Raw genomic sequence first — 16,574 nt, 5'->3', positions numbered from 1 at the left:
AAATAAGGAGGCGATCTTTTAGCCAATGCAAATGTAAATAGGGTGGCGATCTTTCAGCCAATGCCAATGCAAATGTAAATAAGGTGGCGATCATTCAGCCAATGCAAATGTAAATAAGGTGGCGATATTTCAGCCATGCAAATGTAAATAAGGTGGCGATCTTTCAATCATGCAAATGCAGAGGTGGCGATCTTTCAGCCAATGCAAATGTAAATAAGGTGGCGATCTTTCAGCCAATACAAATGTAAATGAGGTGGCGATCTTTCAACCATGTAGATGGAGGTAGAGCTTAATCTCGGAAGGCAGAATGGTAGCCTTATGCAATGCAGAAATGCAGATGGAGACAAAGCTTAGTCTCAGAAGGCAGAATGGTAGCCTTATGCAATGCAGGAATGCAGATGGAGGTAGAGCTTAACCTCAGAAGTCAGAATGGTAGCCTTATGCAATGCAAAAATGCAGACGAAGACAGAGCTTAGTCTCGGAAGGTAGAATGGTAGCCTTAGGAAATGCAGAAATGCAGATGGAGACAGAGCTTAGTCTCGAAAGCCAGAATTGTAGCCTTATGCAATGCAAAAATACAGACGAAGATAGAGCTTAGTCTCGGAAGGCAGAATGGTAGCCTTAGGCAATGCATAAATGCAGATGGAGACAGAGCTTAGTCTTGGAAGGCAGAATGGTAGCCTTATGCAGGAAGTAAAGGCAAATAATAATAGAATTTTCTTAGCTGATAGCGGATTGTGATATTGCGATTGCTGGGGAGACTATATCTGTCGGGGACACTACGTGCAGATAGCAGCTGTGAGTAAGTGCAACGGTTCTGAGAGTCATATTTAGCTTCTGTCGGGAACTAAATGCCCTCAACTTTCTCCCCAGTTTTTTAGCTTCTGTCTCTAATTTCCTCCTCTGTCTGATTTCCCTTCTAATTTAGAACTGTTTTTTTTCTTTTCTTTCCCTTTTTTTAACTAATGGACACTCTTCTCTATTTATAGCTTAGCATCAGACTACCTACAGCCTATTAAACAATTCAAACTCCTCCCATGTTCTCCTGCTGTTCTTCCACTCCCAGATAAAATAAAAGCCCCCTCCCATGATATTCCCCTGACAACAAACTCTTTTCATTATTAAAATGTTTTATCATTTTCTTAAACTAAACTAAACATGGGCAGCAGGAATGTATCCTGACAGCACATGCTGTCCAATTATTCTGATTCCCTAATTTCTGACCAAACACATGCTGCCCAGAGTCAACAGTGAGCACACATGCTGTTAAATTGAACTACAATATGTAATTCTTGCTAACACCAACAGCTAATCAATCCTTAGGTGATTTCTGATTCAAATAAACACACTAACAAGCAGCTATACTCAATTCCTTAATTGGATTCAAACAAAGCTTCAGCAGAAAAATGAATAACATGAGTCAAATTATTACCATTCAAAGGCTGAGACTAATTGACAACATATATCGAATCGACTACGCGAATCACAACACATACAATTGAAACCAATGACCAGAATCCAACAGTATTAATCATGTGATTCAAATTGTACTGACCAAATAAAAGTTGCCCTGGAAACTAATTAATCGACTAAATTCAATTTCAGTCGATTGTATAGTTTATACACATACACATTATCAATAAATGAAGAAAGACTTGACCAAATACAGAGGTCCGGTCAAGGTGGACAGAACAGTCGACAAAAATTCAAAAATAAATCAACTAAACATTTGGACATATGAACAGACATTTAACTATAACAAACAAAAATGAACTGATAAAGAAAAGGAAAACAAAAATACCTTAAAGTCTTGAAAAATCAGAAAGCCTTAGCTCGGATTTGAATCGAACTTTCTTGGGGTTGAACGGACTTTAATCGAAGTGTTCTCAACTGAGAACACTTCGATTAAGGTCCATTAGACCCTAATCTTCTGGTTCAAACGGACACAAATCAGACTCAGGACTTCTAGGGTTCCTAAGGGCAGATTTGGGATTCAGGTTGTCCTGGTTGGATTCGGACCAAACCAAACCTGGTTTGGTCATGAGGGAGGTCAGGGGAGTGTCTGGCATGGATTTGGGGTGGTTTGGTGTAGGTCGAGGTCCGGCTCGAATCTTCAAATGAGGATTCGAGATAGTGGGGGAGGATTCGAACCCACGGTTAGTGGATCTGTGTTCAGGGGGTCGAGGTGGTCCTAGGGTGTTAAGGTGGTGGTCACCGGTGTCCTTGCCGCCGGGTTTACGGTGAGGGGAAAGGGGGGCGGCGCTAGGGTTCTAAAGGGTTTGGGTCTGGTGAGGACGACCTAAGGGCAGGGGGGTTTGGCTTAGGGCGCGGAGTGAAGGGGGGAGGTTTATATACGGGGTGAGTGATCTTTTATTGGCCATTGGATCGCCAATGATCAACGGCTGTGATCTTTCTACTGAAGGGAACGGTGTCGTTTGGTCTCACGCTGGGAATGGATCAAGCCGGGTTTCATTGGGTCGGGTCAGCTAACGGGTAAAGGAGATGGGACGAGGGCCGTTAGATCAACCTGGTTTGAACGACTGAGATGGGTTGTCCTTGAAACGACGTAGTTTTGGTGTCAAACGACGTCGTTTGGTGGCCTGGGAGATGGGTCGCTTGGACCGGCTGCCTTGGGCTGCTTTTGTGCCTCAAATTTAAAGAAAACAGGCCCAATCCGATTTTTAAACCCATTTGCACTCTTTTTCTTTTCTTTTCTAATTTAAAAACAATACCTAATTAAAGTGAAATTAAACACCCATTAATTAGCACTTAACACAATTATCACACACATATTAAAATATTTAAATAGGTAAAATCACACCATGGCGACAAATAGAATCAAAGATGCATATTTTTTGTGATTTTTCTTTTAATAACCGAATTATGGTTTAATTACACACGACATATATTTTTTGTATTTTCGTTTGATAAGACTAAATGAGAATGGACAAAACCACAAATAACTACCAAAAATGTCACGTAAATTCCAAAAATTGCACAGCAAGACCATTTGTTATTATTTTTGATTTCTTTTGGAGTGATTGTCGCATAAACAAAAATCACGTGCTCACAGAACTGTCCCTCACAAAAATCCCAAGGGAAATGTGCGACGACTATGCGGTCCGCATATCGGTTATGCAATCACATACTTGACCGCATAGTTGACCTCATATTTGACCAACACACTGACTCACTTTGCGGCGATTATGCGGTCCGCATACCTGATTCAGCGTTCTGAGTAGGAAAATTCACGGGGCCTTACACACGAAGTCATAGAGGAACTCACAATCAAGAAGTATCAAAACAATAAGTAAGGGAATCACTTCAATTAAGTCAACTAAGGGTCAATGTAACACGTAAGAATTAGAGGAAAGCTAACAACATCATATGGAGCATATAAAGGCAATTTAAGCAATTAGGAAACCCAATCATAACAGGATACTTTTCACATAATGGACATAAGGGCCTAAGAACCCTAGATCAAATTTCCCATAAATAAGTCTAAGCACACACTCGTCACCTTGCATGCACGGACTACAATTAGCATAGATGACTCAAATCCTAAGGGGAAGTCCCCCACACAAGGTTAGACAAGATAGTTACCTCAATCCAGGTAATTCAATACTCAATTTAGCTTTTCATTTACTGATTCATCAACGCTCGGCTTAATCTAGCCAAAAACGACTTGAATACATCAAACAATGCAAGAGAAAATAATTTCAATTGATAAAACTATGATTCTTATATAATTTGCAAAAAGTCAACAAAAGTCAACTCCCCGGGCCCGCATCTCGGAACCCGACAAAATTTACAAAACCAAACACTCATTCCGGTATGAGTTCACTCATACAAAAATTATCTAATTCTGATACCATTTGGTCATTCAAATTATCATTTTACATTTTTGAAAGAATTCACAATTTTTCCCAAATTTTCCTTTAGATTTTCATGAATTTGATGTTAAATCTAAAATATAATCACAAAATATAGTTGAAAATTGATTATATACACTTACCCAATGGTTTGGAGAAGTTTGGGACCTTGAAAAATTGCCTTTGGAAGTATAGGGTTTGAGAAAGTTGAAAAATGGGTGAAAATCCCGTCTAAAATCTCATTTAACAGGCCTCTGATGTCGCATTTGTGACCCAGGGTATTGCGAACCCTCGCAAATTGCAAACAAAGAAGGGCTGGCAGAAGTCGCATTTGCAAACTGGGCATCGCAAATGCGATGAAAAAGTTCGCATTTGCGAACACACCAGAAACCAACAATTTTTTCCGACACGAAAATGAGCATAACTTCCTCATACGATGTACAAATTCGGTGATTCTTTTTCCTATGGCTCCATAATTTTGATACGGATCTAATGGTTCAATAAAAACTGAATTTGGACCTCATTTTCTCAATGTGGTATCATTTTTGTTTGTAGAAAAGACAATGAAGCATCCAAAAACAATCGCAACATAGCCTAAACCTATCTGAAACTCACCCATGCCTCGGGGATCCAAACCAAACATGCACGCAAGTATAAAATATCATACAGACTTGATCATGCTATCAAATCATCAAAATAACATCAAAAACTATGAATTTAACCTCAAAACTCATGATTTTCTAACTTTTCAACCGGACGTCCAAATCACGTCAAATCAATTCCGATTCTCACCAAATTTCACAGATAAGACTTAAATATTATAACAAACATATACCAGGCTCCAGAACCAAAATAAGGGCCCGATGCCAATGAGTTCAAATATTAATTCATTTATTTATTTCCTTTTAAAACCAGCACAACAATCTTCTTCAAAAATTATTTTCTAAGGCTAGGGACTTCGAAATTCAATTCTGGGCATACGTCCAAGTCCCATATTTACATCGGACATCTCGGGATCGTTGGAACACAGATCCGGGTCCGTTTACCAAAGATGGTGACCAAAGTCAACTAAAAACCAAATTTTAACTCTAGAAATTACTATATTTTTCATATTTTCACATAAAAGCTTTCCGGTTCCATGCCCGGACTGCGCACGCAAGTCGATACACATAATATGAAGCTACTCGTGACCTCAAACTGCCGAACCGAACATAATTGCTCAAAACAACCAGTTGGGCCGTTACAGGTTTCATCACGTTCTTTAGTGTAGACCATAGTGTATGGCTTCACCTTCAGTATTTCATCACACGAAACCTTGACTTTTGTTTGTCGCTTCATTCTAGAAGTAACCAAACTTTGGAAATCTTTAGAGATCTTCGGAATCTTGGGTGAAGCGGGTGTTCTTGTATTTCGATAATTTCTCTGGAACTTATTCCTCTTCTTTAATGGACCCAATCTCTTAAATACGAAAGTTCTCACAGTTGAATTTCCAAGTCGATCAAAGACAGAAGGCATGTTAGAAGCATCAGATTTGTCTTCTGTAGTGATATAATTGATACTCGTCCTTATTATTGAGATGCGCACTAGTGACAGTTGCTTGTATCCCAAACCTTCACGTGGTTGCCTCATTGCAGCTTTTGATAGGAGCTTCCCTAAATTTGACGACTCATTAGGATTTTATCCAGCTTTTGCAAATAGCCTGTAAGCGTTAGGATCAAAACTTTCATTTGTTCGCTTTGTATGGAGTGCCACATTCTGCAAACGATTTTGGGTCACAAAACGTACAAGTGGCATTGAGGATGCCTTTACTGCCTCAATTCGTTTGACCGGAAGAGTTAACTCATTTAGCATGTTAATTTGGAGATTAGATAATCCACCTTCATCTTTCTTCCTTTTAGGGACATATTGGAGCGTAGGACTTACTTTCTTGCCATAAGACGCAATATTTCCTCTATAAGATTTATTCGCGTTGGGTTGTACCTCCTTAGTAACAGATTTGGCTTCACCAATAGTCACCTCTTCTCTTTTAGTTGTGGGCTTATTATTATTGCTTTTCATGCCATCATTAGCTTTTAGCTCCCTCACAACGCGGTTTTTCAAGTAGAACTTCGCATCGGCGAAGTGTGACTCAGCCTCGGTGAATGGCTCATCATCAGCAACTATTTTCTTCTCGACCTCACCATCGTAGTATTTTAAACATTGATGGTAGGTGGATGGAACTACTTTATTCTCATGTATCCAAGGTCTTCCAAGCAAGATGTTGTATGAAGTCTTTGCATCGATCACATGTAGCCATGCACTTGATTCTATATCTTCAATGGTGATTTACAACCTGATTGAGCCTATGGCTCTTTGACCCCCTTGGTTGAATCCTTATATCATCACACGACTTTCTAAGAGTTCGTTCATGGGAATACCAAGTTCTTTCACAGTGCGAATTGGCAAAATAATCACTGAGGATCCTCCATCAACCAAAATTTGATTTACCCTTTCATCATGCATATAGCCAACCAAGTACAATGGGCAGTTATGAAGAGTGTCACCTAGCAGAAGATCGTTATTTGTGAACGTGACCTTTTCCTCACAAGCATTAACTTCTTGAGGAATGGCCTCGATGAGCTTTTTTGAAGATGGTGCCAACGGTAGGTCATCACTCTTTTCTTCCTCTTTGTCAGCATGGAAACAAGAGGCATCAATGCCCTCATGGGAAATCTTCGTGCGGAACCAAATTGGTAAGAACTCCTCCAAGGTCACTAGATGCCGTGGCTTTTGAGGACGGTGCACCTCCACTTTTGCCTTCTTCAAATATTTAACTGGATTCCATCTCCTTGGTCTTTTCACCATCATTTTCCTTGTTGGTTGTTCTGTTCATTCTTTTCGTGGGCTCCTTTGTGGTTCCTACGACGAGTCACCAATGTCCAACCTTCATTATCATCAGATTGATTGACTTTAGCTTTGTCGTTCTCCAGTAATTCTTCATCTTTACTTTCTTTAAAACGACATAATTCATCTGGACTGAATGAGCCAAAGGTGATAGAGACTTGGTTTGCGCTTGCTTTCTCATCTTCAATCACGATTTTCTTTTCGCGAGCCAAGTCCATGACTTTGTCCTTGAAGACAAAGCACTTCTCCAGAGGGTGGCTCACAAGTCGATGGTATTTGCAGTAATTTGGGTCATTTGTTTTCCCAGTTTCATTTGGTTGCTTCATCTCTGAAAGCTCAATGAGATTTAACTTGAGGAGTTCTTCAAAAATAGCTGACACATTAGAATCCAGAAATGGGTACTCTTTCTCTTGCATTTCTTTTAGAGTCAACTTTCCACTTGGCTTATCTTGAAAAGAAGTGGATTTCATACTCTGCTTCTTGCTCACCTTCGTTGTGAACTTCACAGGTGATGTGTTGACATTCATAGCTTCTTTGTTTTCAGATTTGAGTACGAACTTGCCCCATTTCTTGACTTCTTTCTTGTCGTTCCCTTTGCGAGGCTCATAGATAGGCAACCTTTCATTTCTAGCGGAGGCCATGCTCAACTCCATGTCATGGGCACGAGTCGTAAGTTCTTTAAATGTGCCAGGCTTGATACCTTGCAAGATGTAGCGTAGTCCTCAGTGCATGCCTTAGATGCACATCTCTATGCCTGAAGCTTTACTAAGCCTGTCTTTGTAGTTAAGGCTTACATTCCTCCAACGATTGATAAAGTTGATAACTGGTTCACCCTTTCGTTGACGAGTATTTGTAAGTTCTATCATACTCACAGTACGTCTTGTGCTATAAAAGCGATTGAGGAATTCTTGCTCTAGTTGATCCCAACTATTAACAGATCCAACCTCGAGGTCCGTGTACCAATCAAAAGCATTTACTTTCAATGAGCGGATAAACTGCTTGACGAGGTAATATCCATAAGTTCCAGCATTGTTGCATGTCTCAATGAAGTGCGCCACATGTTGCTTTGGATTGCCTTTGCCATTAAATTGTTAAAATTTTGGAGGTTGATAGCCAGCAAGCATCTTCAACATATCGATCCTTGAAGTGTATGGCTTTACGTAGGTAAAAGAGGACATGGAAGCGACTTCATATTTGTTTTTATAGTCCCTTCAATGAACTCCTTTAGTTGATTGATTGGAATCATCCCTTCCAAAGAGACTGGAATTTCCTTAGTGGATGCAACTTGTCGTGGGGCAGGATCAATCTCTTGAATTTCTGGGAGTTTGCTCGGTGCATTGGTGGATTCTTCTTCCATCAAGATTCTCACCCTGTCTGTTAGCTTGTCAATTCTAGCCTCTTGATTTTACATGCATTTGGTTAAGCTAGCGATTGCTTCCGTCAAGTTTGCCAACTACTCCTCTACATATGAAGTGTTTGTCACCATGGCTTGCATGATTGTCGTGGACGATGGAGAGTAGGATGGATTTTCACACAGATTGATCCTTGATTGGCTCACGCTATGTGGTATAAGTGGGGAGGATCCATCACTTGAAGCATCATCATCTTCCTTCACAGCAGAGTGCTTGGATCCGGAGAGGTCAAGCAGAGCAAGAGTTTTCTTGATCTTTTCAGCAACATCGCTTCCTTCTTTAGGTGCATTTGTGGAAGATCTTTCTCCTTTTGTGGATGAAGATCCGAAAACAGGGGTTGATGTGGACAACACTTGGGGTCCTTGTTGTTCTAAAGAGCTTACTTTGCTCCTCGTAATTGGTTCGAAGCTTCCAAAGGTAACATCGAGGATGCTTTTCACATCAGCATAGAACCTTGAGTTAGCAGCCTTGGTGGATGTTGATCTGGAGTTGATTTTCTTTGAAGCCATTTCGATGTTCTTGTACTTTGGTGATTGAAAATTTTAGATGAGAGGTAAAGATTGTCCCACTGGGCGTGCCAGAATTTGTAGACAATAAATTTGCGTCGAGAAAATAAAATCAAGACCGAAAAATATCGCAACAATGGTAGTATTTTATTTCAAATATTTGAGTGTTACAATCTCTATGAATCCTCTGATTCTTCTTTCCAATTGTAAATAAATTCAAGGGCCTTTGAGCTTGATCTTGAATATGTAGTTGTCCCTACAAACGATGATCTTGTTCTTGAGATTTAGCTTGATTGCTTCAACTTGATCTTGATTTGTCCTTCGTTCTTGAGCGTGAACTTGATTTCTTGAAGCTTGAAACTTGTTGAGAAATTTGTGGCGTTTGATCTACGAGCTCTCTCTTGCTTCTTGTTATAACTTCTGCTCTCTTTTCTGAGATATGAAGACCCCTATTTATAGTTGTGGAAGGGAGGAGTTGTGATAAGAACAAACTCTTTCCGACCAATCAAATTGAAGTGTGACATGGTCGGATTTGATTGGCTAGAACATGTCACTTGCACACGTGGCGCGATTTCATTAGTCTTTTAATGTGACCTGGCATGCCTTGTCATTTTGATACGTGACATGGTCCTATTGGCTCTTCCGCTTGACTTGGCGCGCCAAGTCATTTGACACGTGGCACCAAACTGGGCCTCTAGGAAGATGACATCTTGGGCTTAATGAAGTGGGCTCTCACTTTAGCCCAATTAAATGGGCTAGCCCAATGGATTAAGATTTATTTATTTAATTTATATATATTGGACTTATATAATTAATTCAATTATATTAGCCCATAATATTTATTTGGATTCAAATATATTTTATTTGAAATTAAATTCAAACTTCTTTTGAATTTAAATTCAATAAAATTTTAATTGCCTACAAATATATGCTTGTTTCGTACATTGCCTGGGCAGAAAAGGACTTGGAGTATGTAGCCTTAACGTTTCTTTAATAACTAACTTTAGGTATGACAATTTATCAAGATCTTCCTCATCAAAAGTTGTCTTTCCTTTGAAGACTTGTCCCACTTCACTTTGTGCCTTGGCCATAATTTATGGGTTCCTCATCATTTCTGATAATAGTGGCAGCTGAAGTTTTGTTCCAGCGGCAAACATGTCCTACTTCAACAAAAATAAATATATAAATAAAGACAACAGATTCGTACATATCTAAGGTAGTAATAGACAATCCAATGACAATAGTGTACAAATTAAAATGGTTAAGGAGAAAATATACAGAGATCACTGCTTTTATGTGATCATTTGTGATTGGAATAGTTTCCTTAATTCTTAGGAGAACATCAACCAAATCTTCACCTCCAAACTCACCATTTCCCTTACTTCCAAGTGCTCTCTTCATAATATGCTCATTAATGATGTTCTCCAGAGCTGCATCAACCTTCTGATGCAGCTTTAACAATCTGGATTTCACCCCACTCATCTTGTAAAGTAACCTCCAAGAAGGGAACAAATCAGCCACATCTAATCCTTCTAATGAATCCAGCACTTCCCTTAACAAGTTGATTAACTTGTCTTGATATTTGTCTACTTTTCCAAAGGCTGATCTACATGACACAGAGTTTGTAAACCGAAGAATTTTTTCTGTTATGTTGGCAACAGAACCATTCATGGAATGAACTGATGAAACGAGACTCAAAATCTCATCATTCCTAATTGAACTAAAAGACTTAACCATCTTGGCACTTAGAAGTTCTGTAACACATAAGTTACGCATTTGTCTCCAATTGTCACCATATGGTGCAAATTCAATGTCCTTACCATTGTAAGTAATAATATTTATGGATGTTAGTTGTGGTTTAACAGCGAAGGCATGTTCGTGAATGTTGAAAACTTCTTTAGCCACATTAGGTGATGATATGACTACTGCAGGAATTTTTCCAAGTTGCAAATACATGATAGGCCCATACTTTCGTGCTAACTTTCTAAGAGTGCGATGTGGAAATGCTCCTCTCAAGTGATGGATACTTCCAATAAGTGGGAGTCTCCATGGACCGGGAGGCAACTTTTGTTCTGATTTTCTCCATTTGCCAAATAGAATAAAAAGGAAGGAGAAGAACATGAGGAGTGCAACAAAGTTGATAGTAGAGGAATAAGTCTCCATTTCTTAACAGTAACGAAGGACTTTTGATGTATATATTGTATTGCTTCGGCTAATTTTCGCGGTCTTTTATAATGGTTCAAACAGCTGAAGTCGTAAAAAAGCTAGCAAGACAGATTCAATGCGTAATAACTAGTTCAGTTAAATGATCTAGAGAAGCCATACCAAGGTATGGAACCAGGTGCGGTTATCAAGGCGCATTCAATTTATAACCACTTTCGTCGCAACTTACACTTCCTACTTAATTTTTGTCATGGCAAGTGAGACATTGGCAGTTGGTGAGCCTAAAAATTCATGCTGTAATCTTGCGCCGAATTGTCGTGTCCCGAACCTACCGATTGACAAGCCTACTACCACTTTACAAACTTAATGCAGTTTTCATAGTTCTTACTTTTAGAGACAAGTTTATCTCTTGCTTTTCTTTTCCTTTTAAATAAATGATTTATATGCACATAAATTTTGAATTAGCTTAGCTAGCATTTTCTGCCGTAGAAGAATTGATATATTTTTCTATAATAGAGTAGTAAATAACATGGTAGTTTACTTCCTGCAATGGATGATGGTCTGAACAAAAAGCTTTATTGCTGTCTGTTACCCAAATGGGTAAATCACCTAAAAACTCCAAGGTCAATGACTCAAGGCCAAACAGCTGAAGGTTAAGAAAACCAAGCCCCTGCGAAGGAATTGCAGCTCGAGTGCGTGGACGATTGCTCTCTTCATTGATATTGGAAAAGAGGGGGACCAAGTATCTTGAGATTTTATTACTGGCCGCTGGGGCAGTGGATCCAAGAAACGTGCAGCTTAAGGTCCTGTTGACCTGAATTTGTTACTATTATCAAGTAAAGATGAGGAGAGTTGAATGACGGAAGCATCACCTATTAAGTACTCCCTCCATGCCTCCATATACAACTTTCTAATTTAAAAAATAATTTTAGGAAAACTTTACCCTTTTTTATAGATACACAATTGCCATGATATGTTTGTTGAGATACAAGAAAATGACATTGCTTAGTTGGGTTGTCTTTCTTTTACTAGTGGGCCCTGAGCCCACATTGTATGTATTTTATGAGTTATGGGCTGGCCCATATATAGAGGGAAATTATTATTTTGTAGATACATACTTTCATATTCATTTTTTCTGACGAGAAGAAATAACAGTTTTGGAAACTTCTGTCTCTCTCTATCTATCTCACCATCTCATCTTCTTCGATCTGCTCAACAATGGAGTTTTATCATGGTATCAGAGCCCAGATCTAGATAGATCGAGAAATTTTCTCTCGTCCGATGTTACCCTCATTTATTTTCATTGGAGTTTTGAAGTTCCGCTGTCTCTTTGATTTTCTTAGTTTTTCCTGCGAGTTTTCATCGGTATTTTGAAGTTTTTTCGGTGTTAATGACAGAGATGAGTGCCTTCTTAATATCACTTCAGTTTTCTTGGTGACTTCATCAATCTTCTTCTGGTATTATCTGAAGGTTTTCTTCCGACGTAGGATTTGGTTGGTTTCTGCTTTTCCTCATTCAACCAGGGTTTGCACATCCCTGTGACTTCTGTTTTTACAAAGGGCGTTGTTCCTTCCAGTCGCGAAGGAAATTTGGTAACCCTATTTATCTCTCCTTATTATTTTGTTTTGTGTGTGCATTTTTTCCTGATTAATTTTGTAGAAAAATGCCAAATAATGATGATTCTACATCTGCATTACCAACTGCTACTCCTGTCTCCCGTTCTACTTTTCATGAGGATGATTATACGCATCCATGTTATCCCTTTTATGTCCATCCATCTGATATTTTGGGGTCATCTTTATTTTCTGTACCTTTTGATGGTACTGGGTATGGGAGTTGGAGACGAACCATCCTTGTAGCTTTATCTGTTAGAAATAAACTGGATTTCATAAATGGATCTTCAATTAAACCTCCTAACAGTTCTCCCTTGGCGAGACAGTGGCAGAGGTGTAATGATGTGGTTGTCTCTTGGTTAACCTACTCCTTGTCCAAGGACATTGCTCATAATGTTGAGTACTCTAAACTTGCCAAAGATATTTGGAGTGAGTTGGAGGAAAGATATGGTCAAGCAGATGCTGCAAGGGTATTTGAGCTTAAGAAAAAACTTGCTCATATCTCACAAGGATCACTTGATATTGCTTCATATTTCAACAAAATTAAGTAATTATGGGATGAAATTTATGCTTTGTCAATTACTAGTGTCAGGTCTTGTAGTAATTGTGGTTTCAAATCTGACTATCAGAAAGATGATGATATTCAAAAGGTGTATTAATTTTGATGGGTCTCAATGATGTATATGTGCAAACTAGAAGCAATATTTTCATGATCAAACCTTTTCCATCTGTGAGCACTGTTTATAGTATATTGCTGTCAAATGCGAAGCAGAGGCAGGTCTCTACCTCTCCTCAGTTTCTCCCTACATCTGCATCTTTCAATGATGGGGTCTCTAAGCAAGGTTTTCCTTCCAGAGTCAGTTTTGATAGTCAAACACCTCTTACATGCAAATAATGTAAGAAACCAGGTCATACTATTTACAAGTGTCGCGCCCCCTTTTTTCTCGCGAAATCGGGTTTATGACATTTGGGAGGACAACTCATTCCCTTTTGGGAATTTGGGTTTGCATTTAAAGAGCCGTCACCTAATGATTAAGGTGCATTAGGACATCAAGAAAGTTTGATTTGAGTAACCAGAGATTGGGTAAGAGCTTGAAATTATTCCAAGGGAAGGTGTTAGGCACCCCTCAGAATCCACTAGTGTGGTTCCCGGCCAGACTATTGTTGTGAATTTAGATGCAAATAACATGTAGACAAATAGAACTTCAAATAAGAAGGGGATTTTCGCATAATGGTTACAAACAAAATTGAAAAGAATTAAAAGGAAGCTGATTTTCTTAAAAGAAATAGTTTGAAATATTTAGAAGAAACAAAGAAACAAAAGGGAAAATGGGGGTCCTAGGTTTATTTATAATATGGATCACCCCACACAACATCCGGTAATCATTCCTCAGTGAGGGGCTACACGAGACGTTATAGCGTGGTCATCATATACATATCTACCCTTCCCACCCCGTTGAGGTATTAAAGCGCGAAATGATCTCGATTACTTATTGCATGCTATTACCCGTCCCAATCCTATCAGTCCGGAGGCATTTAGGACTACTAATCCTAAGAGGGAGGGATATTAGGCTTATTTGTGGTTTCAAAGGTAAAATTCTAAGGCGACATACAGAAAACATGTATAACAAGTTGGGGAAAGCACATAACAAGTAAAAGGCTCAGATATACCCCCTCGAACAAAGAAAGCACCTAATTAACATGACTTTCACATACTGTTTATAGTCTGAGAAAGAATTCATAGGTTGAGGCAGACTGATTTGTTACATAATTCAGATAAGATGCCCGAATCAGGCCTGCCTGCTAGTTGTAGTTAATAGCACAGATTCAGTTTATAACTTCACCCTAAGGCTTGCCTAAGTGTCGGACAAGGATCCTATAAGCATGGTATCTACTGAATTCAGAAAACAATAAACATAATACGTACTAGTTAAAAGGGTTGTCAGATTACTATAGAAAGCAAGTATTTTACGAAGGTTATATATTCTGCCACTGATGATACTTGTTACTACTTGGTTTTAGCTCTAGACGTGAATGAAGCAATTCAGATTCGATTAATAGTTCCTATAGACATGATTTCTATGCGTTGTTGATTTTAAACCTTTTATAGACATGGTAAAATGCAAAAACCTTATAGGCATGATATCTAGGTGCTGAATTTTGTTTAAGACATATGAACATGATTGCTAGATGAAAAAAAATGGATATACAAGATTCAGAAGGACCTATAGGCATAATTTCTATATGCATATGTAGAATTCAGATTTCCAGATACTTATGGACATGATTTCTATATGAGAGAATGCAGAATTCAAAAATACCTATAGGCATGATATCTATGTGAGAATGCAAAATTCAGAAATATCTATAGGCATGATATCTATGAGAGAATGCAAAATTCAGATATACCTATAGGTACGATATCTATCCCTTGCATACATAGTTATCCCTCCCTTTTCACTATCCATCCCCAAATGTTTATTACAAAATTATTATAGTCCAAAATAGAGTAAAATACATCAGAAAAAATAAAAGTAAAAGTACAACCAAAAGAGAGCATGATTCAGACTTCATGTCTGAAATATGAGGTAAACCAACTCCATAAGATCAAGATCCAAAGCCTTTCTCTCATTCGAGTGTGTCAAAGTTCCCTAAGAGCCTCAAAAGGACTCCGAGCAATGCTCACACCCAAATGTATTATTAGATTAGGATAAGTGCAGTGTGGAAGGGCCAACCCTCAAGTGTCCAAGTTCAGAGGGAACTCAAGGTCCCAAGGCAATGCCCACAAGAAAGGGGCATAACTTAAAGACTGAGAGGGAGTGCAAGTGTAGAAAAGAATTTTGAGAGAGGGAAAGGGGAAGAGAAACAGCTACAAATAATTACACGCATGGTTACAGGGGAACAAGGAGGTTGCAAAGAGCCAAGGGCAGGTTGTGGGCATACCCAACAATGGTGAACGCTAGCACACCCATAAGCCTGTTAGAACACACTATTAGATGCTAGGATGCCAGGGGATCAAGCTTAATTCATGGACAATAATTTGCGTATTGCCATGCCTTAAGCCATAGCTCAAACACATAGGGGGTAGGGGTTTGTAATTCATAAATAGAAACAGGCAGAAAGAAATCAGCATGCTAATTTAAGTGTTGAACTGTACAAAAACAGTAAGTAGGCATGGATGCAGGAGCAGTAAATAAACACATTATCGTGGTGCTAAAGCTTAAATCAGAACATACCAGTTTCAAATAAACAAATAGAGAAAAACAGTAGGTCTTGTAAACAGGCCACGGTGCAAGCAAATAAGAGAGAATACTATTGTGTGTAAGTGTAGTTTCAGAAGAAAACTATGAGTGAGGGATCAATGCCTTGTGCTAATGAAAGAGTAGTGTATTTATAGTGTGAAAAATAAGCAGCAATAAGGTAAGAAAACAATTAAGGGACTAGGGTATCAATTAAAAATCAATCAATACAAGATTTCCCTTAATTAACCAACTCAGATTCAAACGGGAAAACTATTTAAGGGAAGAAATCAAATAAACATCTTGTGCAAAGCATGAAATTAGGGGTAAATACATAAGAAGTTATTTAAGGGCAGAATTTTGAAATACACGGTTACCAAAATAAGGTAAGAAAAATCAATTAGTAGCCAGTAAATCAAAGATCGGAGATTTTGTGATCACTGGTCCATGAGTGAACCAAGTCAGAAAAGCTGAGAAAAGTTTTAACTTAAGTCGAGTCATAGGGAAATCAGCAAACAAGGAAAGAAATCAATAAAACCTATACAAAAGGTAGTCTGAACTAATCACAAATTTGAAAGCCATTTTAGAGGGAAGTTCAGCACATATAAAGAGCATACAAACATGCTAAGCCAAAAGAAAATGACGTGTCATTGCAAAATCAGTAGATAATAGACTACAGGAGCATGGTAGTCACATAGGTTAGCAATGTAGAAGAGAAGTAGCATCAAATAGCATACAAAAGGTCTAGTGTAAAAGACCTTAGAAGAGTTTAGTGGAAAATCAAAATTGCTTAAAGAGACAGAGGTTAAAAGATTTTGAGACTCAGTTGAGAAACAAATTCAGAAACTCGAAATAGTTAGGGTTTATGAAATCATACGGTTTTAAA

General features: G+C 38.6%; 1 protein-coding gene and 1 pseudogene across 1 annotated transcript; one reads left to right on the top strand and one right to left on the bottom strand.

Moving 5' to 3' along the window:
- Window positions 1-9,572: 9,572 nt before the first annotated feature.
- LOC104217405 (premnaspirodiene oxygenase-like) lies at window positions 9,573-10,836 on the bottom strand (annotated as a pseudogene).
- A 1,663-nt stretch (window positions 10,837-12,499) lies between these two features.
- LOC138871687 (uncharacterized) lies at window positions 12,500-13,000 on the top strand. Its single transcript, XM_070149583.1, has one exon. The coding sequence runs from the start codon at window positions 12,500-12,502 to the stop codon at window positions 12,998-13,000; it is 501 nt and encodes a 166-aa protein (XP_070005684.1).
- The last annotated feature ends 3,574 nt before the right edge of the window (window positions 13,001-16,574 follow it).

Source organism: Nicotiana sylvestris, chromosome 6 (genome assembly GCF_000393655.2).
Source record: "Nicotiana sylvestris chromosome 6, ASM39365v2, whole genome shotgun sequence".
Lineage (NCBI taxonomy): Eukaryota > Viridiplantae > Streptophyta > Magnoliopsida > Solanales > Solanaceae > Nicotiana > Nicotiana sylvestris.
Note: the sequence above shows the minus strand (reverse complement) of the source record. Positions and strands in the feature narration are given on the sequence as shown.